At 36.7% G+C, this 22062-nt stretch overlaps 2 protein-coding genes across 2 annotated transcripts in view; both read right to left on the reverse strand.

The window, feature by feature from the left end:
- ovch1 (ovochymase 1) overlaps positions 1 to 13383 on the reverse strand; it is a 26213-nt gene extending 12830 nt beyond the window's left edge. The window contains exons 1-9 of the mRNA XM_015395446.1: positions 13293 to 13383; positions 10283 to 10461; positions 9959 to 10160; positions 6949 to 6975; positions 6778 to 6868; positions 6516 to 6649; positions 3394 to 3537; positions 460 to 584; positions 280 to 373 (exon numbers count right to left, since the gene is read on the reverse strand). Coding sequence (XP_015250932.1) covers positions 280 to 373; positions 460 to 584; positions 3394 to 3537; positions 6516 to 6649; positions 6778 to 6868; positions 6949 to 6975; positions 9959 to 10160; positions 10283 to 10333 — 868 coding nt within the window. The 5' untranslated portion in view covers positions 10334 to 10461; positions 13293 to 13383. The remainder of the gene's footprint in view (positions 1 to 279; positions 374 to 459; positions 585 to 3393; positions 3538 to 6515; positions 6650 to 6777; positions 6869 to 6948; positions 6976 to 9958; positions 10161 to 10282; positions 10462 to 13292) is intronic.
- A 66-nt stretch (positions 13384 to 13449) lies between these two features.
- Positions 13450 to 17304, reverse strand: LOC107098022 (ovochymase-2-like). The gene is made up of 5 exons (XM_015395447.1): positions 17246 to 17304; positions 14178 to 14273; positions 13996 to 14093; positions 13725 to 13810; positions 13450 to 13639 (listed from the first exon to the last, which is right to left on the reverse strand). Exons 2-5 carry the CDS (start codon positions 14242 to 14244, stop codon positions 13450 to 13452), a joined length of 441 nt encoding a protein of 146 aa, XP_015250933.1. The 5' UTR covers positions 14245 to 14273; positions 17246 to 17304.
- Positions 17305 to 22062: the final 4758 nt, after the last annotated feature.

Genomic DNA, 22062 nt, shown 5'->3' on the forward strand with positions numbered 1-22062 from the left:
CCAAGTAAGCCACAGCACCTAAACTTTAAGGGAAAATGCTGACCCCTCAACAAATTCACACAAGCCACCTTGAAACGTCTTGTACTCAAAAGCAAGAAATAGTAACAATGCTAAAGGTCAAATTCATTTTTCCAGCTATGAGGAACAGATTCATTTTGAAATAAAATCTCTTCCCCTTAACAGTCAGATGATTATACATCCTGACATAACTGTCTTATATAGTGACCATTTAACCTTTATATTATTTTAAGCTCGCACAATCTAACTTATTCATCTTACCAATCTCTTGGTGTCCTTCAATGTCTCCTAGAACTGTCAGTGAATCATACAAACATCTCTCTGATTCCTCGAGGTCAAAATCAGCAAAGTCCAGCTGTAATAAAACTTCAGATTTAAAAGCATACATGCAAGGTTTATTCTTTTTTTTTTCAAAGATGTGTTTATTGAGCACTTAATTACCTTAACTATCTGTCCAGGAGGAGCGTAGATGACCCAGCGGAGCGTACAGTTATCACCATAGGATTGTGGGTAATTTGGAGTATGGATTGAAACCTGATCCTCAACCAGAACAAGGATCCCACATGCTAATGAGACACACAGTGTGGGAAAAACACAAGAACGGGTACACGTGTTTTAACCTCAAGGGGGGCAATTAGATTAAGCATACTTACAGGAAAAAAGCTTCTTAAGCAGCGAGATTCATCATCTTCACTGCCTTTCATATAGAATCTGTTTTTGGGACATCAAGTCATGAGAAATTTGCTTATATAATGTAACAACACAGTGGTCCACTTGTACCATACAGTGCAAACACTTTTTCTCCTCCTTTGTTTCCTTCATATTTTGCTCCTTGTGATTCAAATTAGCGTTGAATGGAAATGGAGTCTGATTAGTGTTTTTGTTTTGACAAAGATAGAAATGCTAAACTGAAGCCAGATCAGAACCATAGATAATTTGGAAGAAGAGCAAATAATTTTTTAACAGATAAAGCAGCAAAGGAGCAATTATAATAGGACTGAATAGAAACAAAAACAAAAAATAAAGTTATTTAACTGCTTTGTCTTTGATTGACTTAATCTTTCAAGACACTGAAATAATTTCACTGTGTTTTGTACCATATCTATTTATTTATTTTTGCACTCTGAATCTTCCACATCAATGCCTTTTTGCACCATGTCTCTCCTATACTGTTTAAATTTGATCACTGCTGCACTTTATGAATGGAAATGTTCTTTTTCACTGCTAAGCTGCTGCTCATTTAATGTTGGAAAGCTGTATAAATGAAATTTCCTTTTTTATACACACTGTGCAGATAAAATGACACTAAAGTTTGTCCAATTCTAAGTCGAAAAAATAATTTGGGCTCATTCTTCTTCACAATATCTGCTTTAGTTCTTTCGAGCTTACAGGCTGTTTCTACACAGACAGCTTTGAAATTTGCATAAGCCATGGCAGCAAGTTTATTTTCAATTTATTTGTAATCAAAAGATATTGGTCTGGTTGAATATTTATTCTTTAAAGATGGAGAATGATTTTGTTTTTGATTTGCTGTCTTTTACCTGTATGAGCAGCAGAACGCTCTTCTTTAACAAGCATTGTTCTTCTAGTACTTGCAGTTCTGTAGTCTTTTCCTGTCTCTGACAGCAAAACGCGTCTGTTATGCAATTGGATGGTTAGATTTGTGATTGATGTGACATTAACCAATCAGCCGATAGGACCCCAGATCACAGATTGCACTTACAGCTTAATTTAGCACAGATTTATTCTTTGTATGTGTAAACAGACTATTTATGGGTGACCATGTAAAAGCATTTGTAACTCACAATAATCTCATCTCAGTCCTTTCCATCAGGTTTTAGAAAGAGCCATGTTTCCCTAATAGTTCTGTCAAAGGTGGTATATGACATTATTGTTTCTCTTGATAAAATAAAATAACATTAGTTTCTTTTTATAAATTTATCAGCATCTGTTTATCCTGTGAATTATTAAGCTTTGATAGTTAGACTTCAGTTCTACAGTTTTTCGGAGCAATGTTGCCTGGTTCAAACATATAACAAAAATAAGGCAAATTGCATTAAATATGATGATATTTGTTGTGCTGCTGTAGATGTTCACAGCGGGGTGCCACAGGGATCAATATTAGGTCCTCTTATATGTATAATTATATATAAGGGGCGACAGTGGTGTTGGATGTAGGAGTTTGCCCTGAAATCGAAGTGTTGACGGTTCAAGCCCCGACTCCGACGTTCAGTGTCGTTGTGTCCTTGGGCAAGACACTTCACCTGCATTGTCTACTGATGGTGGTCAGAGGGCCCGGTGGCGCCAGTGTACGGCAGCCTCGCTTCTGTCAGTGAGCCCAAGGGCAGCTGTGGCTACAATGCAGCTTGCCACCATCAGTGTGTAAGTGGGTGAATGAATTTAGTGTAAAGCGCTTTGGTCAAGTCTCCTGACTTGAATAAAGGTGCTATATAAGTACATGCCATTTACCATAAATAAGGGCAGAATGGGCCTGATGCAGACTTACAATTTTATGCAGATGATTCTTTTATTTATTTAAGTGGAGGAAGAAAACCGAATGCTTTTTTTTAAATTTGAAACTTGTTTCTAATTCTGAGAATGTATTTTTCCAGATCTAAGGGGTTTCAATCTGCTGAGGAAATGAAATATCTGAGCATTTTGATTGAGGATGTCCTCACTTTTAAACCCCGAGTGGAAAATCTTGTAAATAGGCTTAAATTGAAGCAGGGTTTCATTTTCCAAACAAGTTATGTTTTCCTTAAGCTTCAAGAAAACCAGCTTGTAATTAAATCGATTGTATGTGATTGCTTCTTCAGAATGATGCTTGACTCTGTTAATCTCTCCTCTCTGACGTTCATTACTGTGAATTGTGAACACACTGTTGTGATTTATAGTCGCAGCTGTTATGGTTTGGTTTGGCTACTAAAAGGAATTCCCATTGGTTAACTTTTATTTACAAGGCATTACTGGACTGCTTCTAGCAACTATCAGTTCTACAATCACACTGAGACATTTTGACTCTGCTGCTTCTTCCTGTCCCTCTTCCTCGGACTGAATGGAGCAAGAAAGACTTTTTTTTCACTCAGCTCCCTGCTCCTGAAACCTGTTAAACTTTTTAAATGAACTAAACTTAACTACCAAACTTAATAGCTTTCACTAAAACACTAGTAAACAAAGCAACAATAATCATGGCAAAAACACAAAACCATGGCTGGATGCTTCTTTTTTGTCCATCCACATATTTTAGTCTCCAGAAGCATACTGTATCATGTTATTTTGTAGATTCTATGAAAAATAAAAGCATAAAACATTTCTACATATGCAGTGTTTTTCCCGACACTGTTCCGGTGTTGCTGGAGGTGTTTTGCTCCATACCTGGAGGAAAGTGTCCCTTGACGCCTCGATGCCTGATTGCAAAGCCTTGCCCTGTTCTGTTAATGTCAGAGGAGAAAAGCAGCATTGCATTCTGGGAATTCTGTAGAAGCACTGGGCCTGGTAATAACTGACCGCAGAGTATTGCTGTAAACAGAAACACAGCAGGACACAGGTGAACTTCAGTTTTGCTCTATTCTATAATAAGTTTTCCTTTATTAAAAAAAATGATTGTCAAGACTCTGTAGAGAAATTGATTAATTTGCTCTTTTGTGTTTTGAATATTTTAAGTCATTTTGCTTTTAAATTTTGATCATTTTTTGTCAAAAAGTCTAATTTTCTTGGTTTGCATCTTATTGATAAAATTACATAATTTAAGTTTTAAGTTTCTAAATTTAAAAAAGTTTTCCTGTCCTGAAAACTGCACTTTTCTAACCCCACAAAGTCTAAATGCACCATAAATGCATAATTACAGGCTCATTTTAACTGAACATTTTGACAAAAATCGCTGAATCATTAAATCTTATGGACAAATGTATGACATGAGGTAGCATCTTCAGTGCTTTCCAGCCAGGCTTTAAATTATACCATAGTGCTGAAGCTACAGCTGAAAGACATTCTGAATGACATGCATCTTTTTAATGATTGTTCTAGAACTACTGCTTTGGTATCTCTTAACCTCAGTGCTGCATGGTTAATTATATTATATTAAATGAAAGACTGGATAATGCATGGGAGTTTTGTGCCAAACTAAGTTCTCTTTTGGGGAACAGATGCTTCTGGGTTGACAAAAAAAAAAAAAAAAAAAAAGACTTGTGGGAATATTTTACTTAAAGGTGATAGCTACAAGTTTCTTCCCCCTGGCCAGTAAGATGCAAACTCGCACTCATCTGCTTAACTGAATGTTTGCCAGATGGATGCCAGATCTGCCTCTTCTAATGCTCTTTATGGAGTTATTTCTCAGCTCTATCACTGAACTGCTGGTATCTATCAATGCCTGAGCTCCTTGACTTCAACCTAACATTCCTATTGGTGCAGAATCCTTATTGCTGACATTGGCATGATAACCAATTATATTTCATACAGAAAATTTGCTGTTTTATTACATTTTTTCAGTAATATTAATACTTGCATTGTCCACCACTCTAGGCAATGTACGGATGATTTATTTCTGAAAAATGAATGCTTTTGATTCAAAAGTTAAAATATATAAAAATTTTTTTTGTATTTCACCAGTTAAAAGCCAGTGAGATTTTAAATCTAATTTTATAAAGGTGACCTGAACAAAAACAGCTCTATAGTATTTTAAAGGAATAGTACACCCAAAACATGATTAGCCTTCATTTTCTACTCACCCCCATGCTGAACAACACTCTGGAGTACTTTTTTGATATCTCAAATGCATCTGGAGATCTGGGAGGCTTCTTGCTGTCTGCTGACATTCAAATAATGGAGGTCTATGGCGCCCGAGGCAGAAAGGTCCATAAAAGTCCACAAAAAACGTGTCAATATTCCTCCATACTGCTCGTCCAATGTATTCCAAGTGTCCTGAGTGGGTAGCATCCAGAATTTACTCGAAACGAAGTCATTTAGAATGTTTTTAGAGCATAAACAGTAGTGTATAGGATTTCCTAAAAGCGCGTTCACGAGTCTACGGAAACCGCGGCAGACCAAAGCAGATGAAAGTGCGCATTCAGCGTCTGCTCTGCTGATAATGCAAGCGTAGAAGAAGAAATGTGCTGTTTACCTGTGCAAAGAAAGAAACAAAGAAAGAAAAATGTCTGAGGACTTCAGTGTTGAGGAAGAGCATGAGTTCTTTGCCGAGCTGAATGCGCACTTTCATCTGGTTAAGTGCTCCAGAGTGTTGTTCAGCATGGGGGTGAGTAGAAAATGAAGGCTAATCATGTTTTGGGTGTACTATTCCTTTAAGCGTAAGTTCTAAATGATCAAAATATAAATATAAGGGGAAAAAAGTTTTTCCAAACAATACAAATGTTTAGCTAAGATTACAGATTACTACAATAGCTGTAGACAGATGGATATAAATACCACAGAGTATTCTGTTTGTTACCAGATAAGTTTACTGTGATCTTAGAAACATTGTCAGAGTAAAGAGTCATAAAAGGATACAGAAAAAACACTGAATGGTTCTATTTTCAGTAGATCAGATAGAAAAAGGATAGAAATTGAGATTTATTGATCTCATAATGGAGAAGACAACTTTCTGCATTTAGTCCATCGCCATGGGGAGCCAAGGGGAGCAGTGTTGGGCGAAGGGTCTTGCTCAGAGACTCAGAGTGCAGGCTGTGTGGATCGAATCGGGTACTTGCAACCTTCTCAGAGCACCAGTGCACTGCTCTAAGCACTAGGCCAACACTCTCCCACAGTACATAGCTACTGCAGTGTGTCTTTACTGGTCTATGTACAGGGAAATCAGGCAGCTGCCACTTCCGGTATATACCGGCAACATACTATGCCAGTTCTAAAATAACTTGCCTAGAAAACCTTGTGGTTGGATCCAGCAATTTTACATGTTTCAAAATCATCCATCCATCCATGCATTTTCTAGCATGCTTATCCCAAGTGGGGTCAGGAGGGGTGAGAGGCAGGGTACACCCTGGACAGGTCGCCAGTTCATCGCAGGGCAACACAGAGACACACAGGACAAACAACCATTCACACACACACTCACACCTAAGGGGACTGTAGAGCAGCCAATTAACCTAACAGACATGTTTTTGGACTGTGGGAGGAAGCCGGAGTACCCGGAGAGAACCCAGGGATGCTCAGGGAGAACATGCAAACTCCATGCAGAAAGACCCTGAGCTGGGAATCAAACCCAGAACCTTCTTGCTGCAAGGCAGCAGTGCTACCCACTGAGCCACTGAGCAGCCGTTTCAGAATCACAATTACTTTATTAATCTATAGCGGGAAATTCTTACATACATTTTTTTCTTCTCAAAAAAAAAGGAATTTTACATGTTGATCACAGCATAAAGTTTTTGTTTTCCTGTTGTTTTTCCTTCAACTTCCTGTAAATCCTTTTGATTGCATTGTGTATGAATGGTGCTACAGTATATGGAAAAAAGACCTCCTCCTGGAACAGAGAAGGTAAGAAAACTCACCAACAGGCCTGTGGGTTGATCCTGAGACTGTGAGCCGGTCATACAGACAAGAAGAGTCATTTTCCACATCAAAATGCTCAAACTCCAGGAGAATACTGTAACCTGGAGGAACAATGATGCTCCACAAACACAACCTGCAGAAGAATACACCAAGTAGTTTACTGTTTTGCTTTTTTACTAGTTCATTTATCTTTCCATTTATGATCTGTTCCTGATGCTGCACCAGCTTAGAGGACTCTTCCTTCATCAAGAATTCACTCACTGGTTATTATCATAGTGGGTGTTAGGAAGACTGGGGTTCCTGATCCAACCTTGGTTTTCAGAGAGCAGCCCATCTCTTACGCTGCAAAGTCCTGACAAGCATGCATAGATAACACATGTGCATGTTATAAAATAAACACGAATAAGAACTGGTGAGAAAAGGAGGCCTCACCCGATGTGTTTTGCTGCTGCTGCTCAGCTAAGGGAAAAACAAAAAATCCACAGAGAAAAAAGATCAACAGCTTGTTTAACAGATGTATGCATTTTAGTCAAAATATATTAAATACATTATTTAATAGTACAGAGCACCACACAAGCATTAAGATACTTTAATTTAATTTATGGGAAATTAAACTTTAATTCAATGGTTATATATTTATTATTCACAGACTTCACTGATGACCTTTCAGGTGACTCGTATTTTCACACATTTGGCTTAAGTGGAACATTGAAATTGATGTTCAAGCACTTTTATTTATTTATTTTTTTTTTATTTTGAACATGCTTTAATGCTTTAATATTGCAGGTTTGTAAGCAGGTACAGTGCCTCGCCAAAGTAGTGCATTTAAGGCTTCATGAATAATATATTGTAATTCTTTGTGAAGAATCAACAACAACTGGGATACAATCCTGAAGTGGAATTAACATATTGGATAGTTAACATTTTTTAACAAATAAAAAGCAAAAATTTGGGTGTGCAAAATTATTCAGATACTTTGTAGCACCACCTTTTGCTGCGATTACAGCTGCCAGTTGTTGGGGTATGTCTCTATCAGTTTTGGACATCAAGAGACATTTTGTCCATTCTTCCTGCAAAACAGCTGGAGCTCAGTGAGGTTGCATGGAGAGCTTTTGTGAACAGCAGTTGTTTTAGATCTCGATTGGATCCAGGTCTGGACTTTGACTAGGCCGTTCTAACACCTGGTCAACAGGTGCTATCTTCCCATCAATTGTAACCATTTTCCCCTTTTCCTGCTGAAGAAAAGCAGGCCAAAACCATGATGCTGCCACCTACATGTTTCACAGTGGGGATGGTGTGTTTAGGTTGATGAATTGTGGTGCTTCTAAACTATAAATATTGTACCTTCATCCACATGTTTGCTGTGTCTCCCAGGTGGCTTCTGGCAAACTTTAAAGAAGACTTTTTATGGATATCTTTGAGAAATGTCTCCCTTTCATAAAGGCCAGAATTGTGCAGAATGATTGTTGTCCTCCAGTCAGAGTCTCCCTCCTCAGCTGTAGACCTCTGTAGTTCATCCAGAGTGATAATGGGACTCTTAGCGGCATCTCTAATCAGTCTTCTCCTTGTTTGAGCTGAAAGTTTAGAAGGACGGCTGGATCTTTGTAGATTCGCAGCGGTCTGATACTCCTTCCACTAAAATAGTATAATGTTCCTAGGGATTTTTAAATCTTTGGAAATCTTTTTGTATCCAAATCTTGCTTTAAACTTCTCCACAACAGAATCTCAGACCTGCGTTCTTGTTCTTCGTGATTCTCTATAATCTTTAAACAGACCTCTGAGACGATCACAGATGAGATGCATTTATACAGAGACAGGTGGAGTCTATTTATCATCATCATTTAGTTCGATATTGGATCATTCAGAGGGCTTGCTGCACTGAAAGTAAAGAGGCAAATTGGTTGTGCATACCCCACTCTTAAGTTTTTTATTTGTTAAAGTTTAAAATAACCAATAAATTTAATTACACTTCATGATTATATTCTGCTTGTTTTTTATTCTTCACAAAAAAAAATCAACATTTAAATCTTTAAGTTTGAAGCCTGAAATGTGGCAAAAGGTCAAAAAGTTCAAGTGGGATGAATAATTTCACAAGCCGCTGTATTTAGGAACAGTTTTATCTTACAACAGCTTCATATGTTTATAGGTTACATAATGTTATAAAAAAAAGGATGGGGGTTGAGAGCAAACTTATTTTCATTAGTTCCCCCTTAGGTGCAACTGCAAAACAAGTTATCCTTGTTTAATGACATGGTGGTAGTTTGACTTACGTCTCTAATGACCCTGAGGTTTGTGTTTGAATAAATCATTGTGTGTCTCTGTGTTGCCCTGCGATGACTCGCCAACCTGTCCAGGATGTGCCCCACCTGTCGCCCATAGACAGCTGGAGATAGGCACCAGCACCCCTCGCGACCCCACTTTGGATTAAGCGTGTCTGAAAATGGATGGATGGATGTTTAACTGCTTATAATATCAAGATGAAAGTAATAAAAAAGATGAGCAGACTATTTCCCCATAAATATATCAGTAAATTCATTAGGAAAGATAAACCTTCAAATCATAAATGAAAAAAATCTTCAGAAGAATACTACTTTAAAGATACTAAAGCTATGTTTAAAGTATCTAGGATCCTACTGACTCACATATTTTGTATGTCTGTATATTTTGTATGATGGCGAAACAGAGACTCAGATATTCATCGTTCTCAAATCTGCTGTAAACCCCTTTTTTTTTTTTACTCTTTTTAAAAGCTAGAAAAATGCAAACAATTTGAGCTTAACTGCAGTAAAAAATAATAACAGTAATTTACAATAATTATACAGAAACTGTTTATTCAGATCACCCTGTCTGATTAGTAAAACATTTTGTATCTAAGATAATAAAAAACAATTTTATCTCCCATAACTATACAGAAGACAGACTCAAAATAGACAAGAGAATAGACTTTAAAATCCTTTTGTTAGTCTAGAAATTACTGAATAGAGTAGCTACAAAATTACAGACTGGTTTTAGGTCGATCAAACATTATTAGTTAAGTTTTCCATCCAACTTTCATTTTTCATCAATTATTTCCTCTTTTCTTTTAATACAAAAACCTAATTTTTATTACACACTTTTATTCTCTTTAACTATTTGTTTTGTCTTATTTTGTCACTGCAATGTACTTTTCTCTTTTTTCTCATGTAGCTGTTTTTCCTACCGTGAAATGTGCCATTATTTTTAATAAACTTGCCCTGCTACTTAGAGCAGAAACCTGCTTAGAAAATTACGTCTCATTAAGATTCCTTTTGACTAACATCTCATTCAGAGTTTGGGCCTATTGGATAAATATGATTGTGTGTGTCGTCACACCTCTAACATATCACAGAGTTAAAAAAAAAAAAACAATAAAAAGGGCTATCCTGGCTGCTTTATTATAAAACAATCATGTTGGCCTATATACCCTGCCTCAGCTTCTGCTTGATCCAGGGTAGCAGCATCCTGACATCAGTGAAAATCCCAGGAGATCCTCTCTTTGATGGAGTCCGGCGGCTGTTACGTCCCCAGCTCCTTCCACAGCCTTTACCCCAGGAGGTTATTCCCAGTGCAACCCAGTTACCATTTCCTGACCCTGTAGGACATACCAGAGGACCCCCGGAGTCTCCCTTCAGAAAAGATAAAGTGTGGAGGGAAGATATTTAGAATGACTCAGCTGATGAAGCGGTGCCAAACTGATGGGCTCCAACTGAAGCAGACAGATGTTAGAAACAGAACGAATCACTTCTACCTGGCAGGCGTCTCTTCCTCCTTCTTCTGGTCCAGCACAAAGAACTGTCATACCTGCATTGGACAATCTTTGTTTCTGTTTTGCAAATGAGCTTATGATCGTCCTTAGCGTGTATTTACACTTGGCTTGTTCTACCAACCCAAGGTGGACTTCTCTCAGGACTGTAGAAAGACGCCCCCCTGCCAAAAAAAGAATGTTTTTATAAATACATCAGTATTAAGAGACATTTGAAAGCACTTGTTGTTCAATGAAAACATTAAAACCCCTTAAAAGTTTTCCCAATTGTCAGATTACAGAAATACACTTCCACGTTATGCATTGTGGGCTTCTATTAGCATGTCATTTTAAAGTGGAATGAAAATATTATTTTCATTCAATTTGTTTAACAAATAAAATTTTAAAAGTGAAAATGGAAGAATATGTGCAATAAATTAGTCTTAATGTGAGTAAGAATCCAGCTGTTCTGTGAGGACGGTCAGAAAACACTGGTGAGCAAACTGGTGATTTTAGCCACCAGGGGGCAATCAAACTGTAACTTGATTGCCCCCTGGTGGTGGTGGCCTAGTGGTTAGGGCATAGAGTTAGGAATCCTGAGGTTGTGAGTTTGAAACCCACTCCCACAGCTTGCACGCCTAGCAAAGACCCTTAACCCAACACTGCTCCCCAAGGGAACGCAGAAAAAAACGCAGAAACCCGCCCCGCCCCCCCCCCCAGAAATGTCCAGGTTTAGCGTCCCTGAAGGCCACTGCACTGTCACAAAACCAATCAGTCTTGGAGCTTTGAAATCTGCTAGCAGACCAGTTTGGACCATTGATCTCTATTTATCCGCTGGATTGCTTGTATTCCAAAAAGAATTGAGCCACCGGCTGCCATATTGGTACTCCCCACTCCTATGGAGACACCCCATAAAAACGCCTACATGTGTAGCACTTGACTCCAAAAACAAGCAGTTTGCATTTCACAGGTAATTTCCCAGTCAGTGGATGAACTAACCAAGAAAATCCATATATACCCCGATGTATCCTATAGTAGAGCATGTAGCGTAACATTAATCTGGCTATCTCGCACTGACTTCAAGATATTGACTGAGATGGCCATTGACATTGTGTCTAATGTTAGAAAATAGAAAGTTATTCACTGTGAAATGTCAATGTAGTTTTTTGTAGTGTTTGTTGTATTTCTTATTTGAAAAAGTCATGTGCTGAAATATTTTGCCTGACTTATAGACAAAAAAAAAGGAACTCAAACATTTTTAAAGGCTAATGCACAGACAGAGCATAAAAGTATATGGCTCCCTTTTATCTCCTCTTTCTTTCATCTTTTCTCCTTTTTCCTTTCCTGTTCTACTTTCCCATTGCAGTGTCCATATAGTCTGTAATACTCCCTGCACGAATTATACTAAAGTTATTTATATGCATAAGTCAAGCAGAACACTATGGCGATAGCCGTACTGCTCCACTTGTGAAAGTAAAATCTGTTGGGCTCTTTTTGGCATCAAGACAATTATTCTTATTGCCACATTACCAGACAGGACACTGTTGAAAAAAAAAAAAGGTCGTCATGACTATAGACTTTATACTGACTATGCAATGTGATGTGCCTATTTTTTATTATAAGTTACAGTAATCTACTTATGCTATGAAACATTAAGTTTGTCCAAGTTATAAATTTATCTTTATTTTAAAAGGCTTCTAAAAATGAGAAAATTATCATTGTTCCATGCTGTAGCGCACGTATTGTTTACGCTGTGACCAGTCTAACTAGGGAGTACCAATATGGCGGCCAGTGGCTTCACTCAGCCCCAGTGACTAAATAGAGATCAGTGGTTTGGACGAGCAGAATGAGTATTGCTGAGTATTACTTTTAAAGATAAGGCCACATTCATCTCTCTAAATATGGTGATCTGTTTTGCTGACATATGTTAATGTAAATTCTTTAAAGAATAGAAACTGGGTGGTGGTGGAGTGGTTGGTGCATAAAAAGCTCATTTAATAATAGGTACAAATAAAGGAAACATTTGTTGTTAACAGATAAGACCTTTAGGCTACGTTCACACTGCAGGCCTTGATGCTCAATCAGATTTTTTGTTGAAATACGATTTTGCCGTTCACATTTCCAAATATAGGCGACTTGTATGTGATCTCATGTGTGAACTGCATTCAACCCAAGTGTCCCGCATGCGCAGTAGAGGACGCAATGACATCACAGGCCAGCGTGCTCTGTGTTTACAGAAGTAAACATGGATGGTGTTTTTATGGTCCCAACCATAAAAACACAATCTTTTCAAGATGGTTAAACATAAATACTGCTCTCTGCGTCGTCGTCCGCCACGGTTGTTGTTTTTTTTTATGCAGCTTCTGCGTAGCAAGACCCAGAATAGTGACCTTTGTCGGGTATTAATGGCGTTCAGGTTGGATAAATGCGACCTGGCTGTTCAGACACAGGTCGCATAGCCAAGTGATCTGGGTCGCATTGGAAAATATCAGATCTGTGTTGTTCAGATAGCCATGAAAAGATCAGATCCAGGTCGCATATGGGCCAAACAAACGGATTTGAGTCACTTAGGCTGCAGTGTGAACGTAGCCTTAGTGACACAGTTTTTTTTTCACTAATTCACAAAGGAAGCATCATAGGACGGGAGTCCAGCTAGTTTAAAAGCTGTAGCATCTCAAAGACTGGAGCTCTTGTACTTTGAACTGCATGTACATTGTATTAATCTGTGAGAGCCTTAGTGCTAATTCTACACCAGCAAAGCTTACATGAATTAAGGATGTAAAAAGTGTTACTTAACTGCTATACCTGTTTTGTTTGGCAGTTGCTTTCAGTTAACACATGACTGCATGCAAAGTTTAGATAAACTTGATAATTAAAAAGATATCTATCATTTTCCTGAAAATATACTATAATATCTACAGCATAAAATCCCGATAAGAATAAGAGAAAATAAAACATTGAAAATTTTCAAGTGGTTGCATTACTTCAAAACCTTTTATGGAAAATAAATACAGACTTTCTTTTGTTTTTCCCCAGCCAGCAACAGCACAGTTGGTCCATGGAGGGATTTTTAAATCAGGCTGGGGGAGGCATATCGGCGTGACACGAGCTCCTATTGAATACAGCCACATGTCAGCAACCAAGAGATCATTTTTAATAGGTAAAAAAGGGACTTAAAAGATTGAAAACTTGCCCATTGTGATGTGATGATCCAGTTCCACCAAAGCTACGTCATAGTTCATTGGAAAAGCTGGACTGTATTTCTCATGGACTGAAACAGACTTGATCTTAAAGACTTGCTCATCTTCTTCAACTCGAAGGTCAAACTCTCCCACCAGAACCAACACGCCACCCAGAAATTCTCTATGCACAAAAAAAAAGGATGCTGTTTTGGTGATTTTTCAGCGTGTGTCGGGTCATTGGAAAGATTGAATGCAGGTTTCTGTACTTTGATAGTGATGGGAAGCAGTGTGCTGCGGTCAGGACCCAGCTCTCCGTCAGAATGGCTCCTCCACAGAAATGAGAGCCTCTGTTCTGCATGGAAACCTCAATATAAAACACAAGACCGAATAAAACATTAACTGCTGCATAGAGAAGACCCAAAATTATAATAGGAGACTAAAATCTGTATAAAGTATCAAATAATCACACATCTAGGGTAAGTTTTTAACTGTAAAAAAGTAGCTTTTAAAAGGAAACACAAAGCTTAAGTAACAGACCAGCCATGGGTGGGATCCATGTGTAGCTTGGGTTCCTCCGACCACCCTCAGGAACTGAACCATTGGGTTCACCGGCGGAGCGGCACCACATTTCTGATCTGAACAGAAAGATGTAGAAGAAGCCTAGTTGCATCATTTCTGAGATATCTTTATATATTTTATACGGTAACCCAAAAACTCACCGGTCTGAACAGCAATAGCACCAGAGTTCATCCAAAAACAGAAGCAGAGCAGAACAGAGGCCCTCATCTCAGATACAGCGTCTAGAATCAGGCTCACTGCAGGGGCAGAAAGAGTTTATGACAGAGTTTATTAGCGGGCCGATAAATGTCTGCGCCGGTCATGATTGGACAAGTTTAAAGTGCAGAGCGGTGTGAGAAGTCAGCAGGAAGAACCAGACGAGAGAAGAAGATAAGGTCGTTACTGGTGTGAATCAGAATCTATTTACTTTATTTCTGTCAGAGAAACTGGGATTATCACAGCAGATCACAGCGTAGACGTGTCACACATGGATCTGAGCTACAACGATTTAAATGGTGAAATAAAATAACCAGTGGATACAGACCTTTGCATAAACAAATCTTCTTTAGATACAGTTTAGTGTTTAGTTTAAGCTGGGTATACTGTACACTGTGGGATATTTTCAGTCATTGCATGCAGCTACAGCTCACACTGTACAATGAAACCTGAGGGTTTAAAAGTTCAAAGTGACGCTCTGTTCACAATGTACGTTTAAAAACCGCCTGCCGGACCGAGCGCCGAGAGATGGTGCTGGTTGGAGTCGTCAATCTGGAAGAAGAAGAGCCTTGTTTGCACATGCACAATGCTGGAGGTTCTGGTAAATCGGCTCGTAGCTCTGCTTCAACTGCAAGATTTGCCCACAAACACCTTATGAAGGCCGACTGAATTTCAAACATGTACGATTGTCTCGTGACCATACGATTCCTGCTGGGGAGGTGGTCGTGAGTGTATACTACACGACGCAGGACTCACCATTAAGCTGGAGAATCGGCCCAGCTTGTATAAAATATAAGACTATAAATGTATTAAAAATACTGTAAAGAAAAACCTGAACTATGTAGATAAAATAAAGCTGTCAGAAAACTCCAAAACAACTGAACACACAGACAGCTACAGATAGTGGCATGGATTGATCAAACCCTGCTTATATAGTTTTTAAAAATCTCCGTAGTTAGGGGATGTCCCGATCTGATACTGATATCAGATATCGGTCAGATATCAGACAAAGAATATCAGAATATATCGGCCTGCATCTAAAATCTCTGACATCACATGTGGATAGAAACGTTTTGCCTCTATCTGCTTCCTTTAAAGTTTCATGGTTAATATCAGACGGGTCATGACTACTCTTCTCTGATTGAATAACATCATGACCAACCCGCCTCTAATACAGGGGAGAATGGAGATGGTTGCAACACTTCTTTTTTTAAACACTCTGAGATGGTTGGTCCCACACCAGCTGTTTGTTTATATAAATTAAATGGGGGAAAAAAGCTATTAAATCAAACTTTCATCTGTCTTCTTATACCGTTTTAATTCGAATACATGTTTTAGATATTCATATGAAAAAAAGTCGATGGTTGCAGCATTTTAAAAATCCATCAGTTCACTAATTAACTTTTTTTGTCTAAATAAGCATATTTTGCTGGAAATTTATATGATTTACGAAAACCTAATTAAGAACTAAATTACAGCCCTTGGTGCTCTGAAAAGTAGACAATGACATTTTGAACTACTACATTACTACTTATTGAACATCTCAAATGAACACTGTTAAAGATAGGAGGAAAAAGACGGATTCTGAAAGAAATTGTAATCTTATTAAGATAAGAGAAGTTGCTTAGAGTTACAGAAAGCAGCTGCTTACCAACTGGGCTCACATCTCATTAGTGGCTCCGATTAACAGTTAAAGAAGTATTTTATAAATCTCCAGTCTGACACATCATGACATCATACACATTTGCAGGTGAGGAGATGCATATAACATGTTAACCATGAAACATCATACAGTCAGGAAAGTATGAATAAAAATACCCCACATGAGAAAAAAATAATATTTAAAACCTTTTCTTCCAATAAATAATCTTGAATGTGTTTTCTGTTCTGCTGGTGAAGGTGAGGGTTTACCTGAGCATGTGCAGAATCAGTGTCATTAATATAACTTGTTTCTGATTGGAGTAAAGAAACCTGTGTCCGTCTCCGCTACATAACTACAAAGTGAGAAATAAAGTATCTATGATTCGTACAGATATTGTATCGGAACAATATTGGTATAGTTTCTTGAATTAAAGAGTTTATATTGGGACACAGGCTGCATCTAATGAGTATTTGGCAAATCAATTAATCTGTCAATTTGTTTTTTGATTAATTGATTAATAATCCGATAGCTAAAGGTTCCTTAAAGAAGATTTTTTACAAAATCAAACAAGATGAAAATAAAACTTTTCCACTGGATGGAGTGGAATAGGCTGGATAGAGCAAACTGACAGATGAAAAGTATTATTTTTTATCTTTAATGTAAAATTTTCATATTTTTGTTTACAATCTAAATATAATTAATGCCATGAGTTGGTTGCTGAAAAAAATATGCTAAAGGAATATTTTTCAGTCTCTATACTCCAGTTAACAATTCTTTGATTATTTCAATAACTGATTAATGACGAACAATCAGATTAATTGTTTAGGGAGACGCCTAACCAGCATCAAATGTTCTAAACCTGCTAATATTACAATTCAGTGCTTGTTACAGTGCTACACCACAAGCTGTAATAATAACTAATATTCATTCAGAATCTTTGTTATATTACAATTTTAACTATATTAGTCACGAGATGAATGGCTAGAAAGATGACAATAACAATAAAGCTATTTAAAGCAACCCTGACTATGCGTTGTTGTTTTTTTAACTGTTTGTTTATACAGATTAGCCAGTATTGACAGAAACTTAAATGCAAATGTTGTAAATGTTGAGATCAGAGATGCAAACATGTCTGAAACCAACCAGAACTCGACGCTTCTATCCCAGATGATAAAACAGGTTTCCCTCCTAAACCCTTTTGTTGGCTCTGATGCTGGTTGGCTTATTAAGTCTGACCTTTAAGGCAGGGATTTATAGGACTGGAAACTGGACACCGAGGCCAAACCAAACTCCCCCTAACAGGTTTAAATCTGCAGCAAGAACAAGAAAAAAACATTAAAACACACAGAGAACAAAAAGCTGAAGTTTTACCTGCAGCCGAACAAAAGCAACAAATTCTTTATCAGGGTTCTTGGTATTTAAATTCAAATTGAGTGAGCTTCCTTTTATTCCCATTTATAAGGAAAAAATGTGGGAGGAGTCACAGGGAAACAAGATAACTACCTGCTACTCTGTTTCTGTTTTTACTGGAAAGACATGAGGAATGAAGTTTCCCATAAACTGGACTTTAGATTCTGCTACTTTGGGAGCTGTTGTTGAGATTTAAAACTCCTTTAAACACAAACTAAGTCATTTTAGAGAGAATTTTTATTTGGAGAAATCCAAATAAAACAAATGTGTTTTTATTACAAAAGATAATATATATTTATATAACATTTCTTACCAAAAATGTCAATTTTTCCCTTTTTTAACCACCATTACTCATTGTATGAGTCTCATAGGGCTTTATTTCCATTTTTACAAACTGATGACTCAGTCTCTTTTATAGATATTTCATTGTTCTGTATCTTTGACTTGTAATGCAATTACCATGAACTCATGGTGAACTATTTTGCTGACACAAGTTCATGTACGGTAGCTTCTTTAAAGAATAGAAACTGGGTGGAGAGTTGGGTGCATAAGAAGCTCAATTAAAAAAAACGTACAAATAAATAGGAAACATTTGTTGTTAACAGGTAATACCCTTAACTGGGTCTTAGACCCATTGATCCTTCACAAAGGAAGCGAGTCCAGCTAGTTTAAATCTTTAAATCCGTTCCATGGTCTAGTTTTTTGGGGGTATATTGTGACAATAACCTACTCTAAAGGTCGGTTTCATGCTAATGGTTTCTTTTTTACTGCACTCTAAAGCTACAACATCATTACTGCTAACGAGACTCAAATTTAATTATTGCAGAGGTCAGTAGATGGTTAGAATGGGTCAGGGTTTAGTTGTGGTTTGAGGACCCAAATGCAGAGGCAGAGAGGCTGAGGAGAGTTCTTGCAGTTTAATGGTGCAAAAACAGTAAACAAAGGCAGGAAACCAAAAATCCAACTAATGAAAACCAAAGCAGAACTAAGGAGATATCTGGGGAAAACCAACCACAAGGAGCCAGGAAGAGACGAGGTAGGTGGACAACAGCATGGGAGGACAGCAAAGACAAGGAACCAACAAGGAGTGACAGCAGAGGGAGAGAATACGTAGCTGACTGAGACAAAGGGAGGGCTAACGAGCTGACAAGGAGCAGGTGTGACTGGAGACAACGAGGGAGCCAAGGGGAAAGGAACACACAAGAGGGCAACAGAAAAACATGAGAACATAAATCTAGAAATTACAACAAAACTGCAATTAAACCAATAAAACTAGGAAAGAAGGAGCAAAGTAAAGCACAACAGAATCAAGAGCATGACAGAATCTAAGACGGAACATATACTAAATAGAATGTTAACAAGAAATGTAAATAATATTAGATTTGTTATGTACTTTTTATTCTAGTTTCTATTGGCTGAAGCTGAAAAGAGAGATTTTTTTAGGAATCTACAATCTTTTAGATATGAAGGATAGCAGCTATATTGGACATAAGATGGGATGAAGACCAGAAATACCAGGTTCTGAGGAAATAGAAAAAAAAAGGGAAGCTTCATAGATGCGAGGAAGGATGCAGAGAGTTTGCTGTGACCGAGTAGGATGCTGAGAAATGATCGACTTCAAAGAACAGAATGAGAGAGAGGAACTTTGGAAATGTGCAGATTATCCCATTAAAAGGTCATTAAACCTCCTTAATATTTACCCTGTCCTGTGCCAAGCACCTTGTGATAACAGGGTGTTTAGAAATAAACTGTTTTGTTATACAGGTCCTTCTTTCATTATTTGCTGTTAAATCTTTTTTTTCTTTTTAAAAATAACGAGGGATTTTCTGATTACCATAAAGTAATCAAGTTAATGTAACTTATTGTGAATTTTCTATGATGTCTTTTTATTTTTGTTGTATGTTTTTATTTATTTTTATTTTTTCCACATCTGCATAGCACCAACTGTTTAGGAGGGACTGATCTACTGCCATTTCATCCATTTTATAAAGTGAAAAAGTAATAGTGGTTTCTATGGTAACATGTTAATGGTTTTAAAGTTGTGGTTCGTTTTTATTTAGCTGTTTTTGCTGCTAGGTTGTGGAACGTTTTACGACCAGAGCTACGGTCCTGAACTGACCAAGGAGTCTTAAATCACAGCTTAAAACACATCTGCTCAGAGATGCCTTTCACTCCCAGATGTTTAACAGAGGAGGATGTTTGCTTTTAGTTCATATTGTGGTTTATTTTCATTAGAAGTGTTCCTGATTTCTACTGTTTTTTATTATTTAATCCATTTTATCTTGATATTTTTTTTTGCCTTTTTTACATTTTTATATTTGATGTATTTTGCCTTGACATCTTCTTGTTTTATATTACTTTGTAAAGCACTATATGAACAATATTTATCATTTATTTATCAGCTAATTAAATAAACTTTGTTTTAAATTAGTTCCGGTCTCTTGTCTTAGAAACTCAACCTCTGGTGTATTTTATTGGGATTTCTATGTAACACAACAACAGAAACATTGTGTCTGAATTTGTAATATAACAAAGATTATAACTTTGTACAAATAAAAACTGGAGTGTATTTCTCGTCACTGACTCAATAATTGGCAGAAACACATTTTACTGGTAATACAGTAACTAAATCTTAAAACAGATTCTAAAATGGATTGAGGTCTGAACTTTGGGCGTTAGGGTTGTGCAAATAATCAATGTTTGATGTATCATATATATCCTATAATATTACAACTTAAAAAAGGCACAAAGCAATACTATCTGTTTAAATCTAAGGCTCCCTAAGGCAGGAAAATGTTTATCAGTTGATGGCTCATTTGGCTATTACTCCATCACCCCTCAGTGGGAGTAGTAAAGGCATTTGATGCTAATAATAACAGGTTATGGTGGAGCCAGACTGAAGCTGACAATTAGAGCTGAAAAACATAGGGTCACCTAGCAACCTACCATGCTGCTGCAGAGGATCACTAAAGAAAACGATCAGTAATCTACACTGAAAACATGTGCATGAACCAGATCCTCATTTACAATGCAAAAATATTTTATCTGCAACAGAGCTGTTTATTTTTGTCCTTTGTTTGTTCCTCACACTGGAAAAAACGATCTAGAAATAAGTAAAAATGTCTTAAATTAAGTGTATTTCCCCTTAATTTGAGTAGGTAAATGAGATAGTTTGCCAATGGAATGAGTATTTTTACTCTGATTAATAAGATAATTAGATAATATGCACTTAAAATTAAACCATGCTATTCTGTTTTCTTATTCTAAGTGTAAATTGCCTTGTTCCATTGGCAAGATGTATCTTTTACTACCTTAATCCAAGGTGAAATGCACTTATTTTAAGAAAAAAATGACTCATCTAGATTTAGATTTTTTCCAGTGCAGTGGTAAATTTATTCTCTATGAGCTGAAAATCTCTGGGAAAATGGAGGCACACATGGAAAACTATAGATAAAAATTATAATAAAATAGAATCAATGCAAAACTGAATCAAAAGGAAAATTCTTTCCTACAGAATATAAAAATTTTTGTCCAACAGAGTAGTGATACCTTTTGGTAATGATTCTTTTTTTCAATATTTAGGCTGAATCATTTCCTTCTTTGCTGTTTTATCCTAATCAAGGTTTAGATATTGTCATATTGAAATTAATCAAATCTTTACTGTCAACTACAGAGCTCTCAGAGCCTTAACATAACATAACTACTGAACTGACAACCTTATCAAACCTGATTACTGGTTCATTTGAGCTTTATTTGGTTTTAGTTTCATCGTCCTGCTGGAAGGTGAACTTCCACTGAAGTCTAACGTTCTGTGCTGCTTCCCTCAGGTTTTCTCCCACATTTAGCCTTTTTTTTTAGTCCTTCAAGCCTCATCCTGAGACTAGATCTCCCAAATATGTTAAAGCCAAATATCCTTACAGCATGATCCCTCCAGCATTAAGTTTATTTTGGTAACAGTATGTCCAGTGAAGGCTTCATCTGAACAATTCGTCCACCAGATGTTTGCTTTGTTGCCTAAACAGCTTACAGCAAACTGCAATCAGGACTTTTTGATCACTTTCCAAATTTTACAAATGGTAAGATATCTGTAGGGGCTGATTTTTCATCATTAAATCTTTTTTTCAAAGCTGCAGGGAGTTTTGTATGTATTGAATTGTGTTTCAGTATTATTTCAAAGAAATCATTTAGTAAAAAAAAAAATTATTTTTAGAAAAAAAGGTAATCTAGGAAAATGGAACTGTGAAAAAAGATTTTATCCAAAAAAAAAAAAAAAAAGAGTTTAAAGCAACTTTGTTGTTTTCTCAGATTTTCTTACTTCATTTTTAAATAAAAATACAAAAAGATAATAAAAAAATAAAAAATAACAACAAAACATAGATGTTACTTTTAGGTTGCTTTCAGTGCAACTAGAGGGAGAAAGGGAATGAAAGATAAGTTCTACTTCTTCATACCCTTTTCAGACAATTTACAGTAAGAAATAATCAATGACAGACATTAGGGTAAATATAATGCTTGTTAAGGGTAAACATTGTTTAGTGCATTTCTATTTATGTTCAAATTATTTAAATCGAATCGGAACAAGAAATTTAAATTAATGTTTACCATCATTTTTTATGTGATACACATTTGTTAGTATTTCTGAAATTGATTTAATTATTGTTATTATTTGATTATTTCTGAAATTGGAATTGTTTTATTTATTATTATTTGTTCTTTTGATTCATTTATATTATTTGTTAATTTGATTTATTTATTTATTTATTTTTGTTACTAATATT

Source organism: Cyprinodon variegatus, unplaced genomic scaffold (genome assembly GCF_000732505.1).
Source record: "Cyprinodon variegatus isolate N-32 unplaced genomic scaffold, C_variegatus-1.0 Scaffold741, whole genome shotgun sequence".
NCBI classification, from domain to species: Eukaryota; Metazoa; Chordata; class Actinopteri; order Cyprinodontiformes; family Cyprinodontidae; genus Cyprinodon; species Cyprinodon variegatus.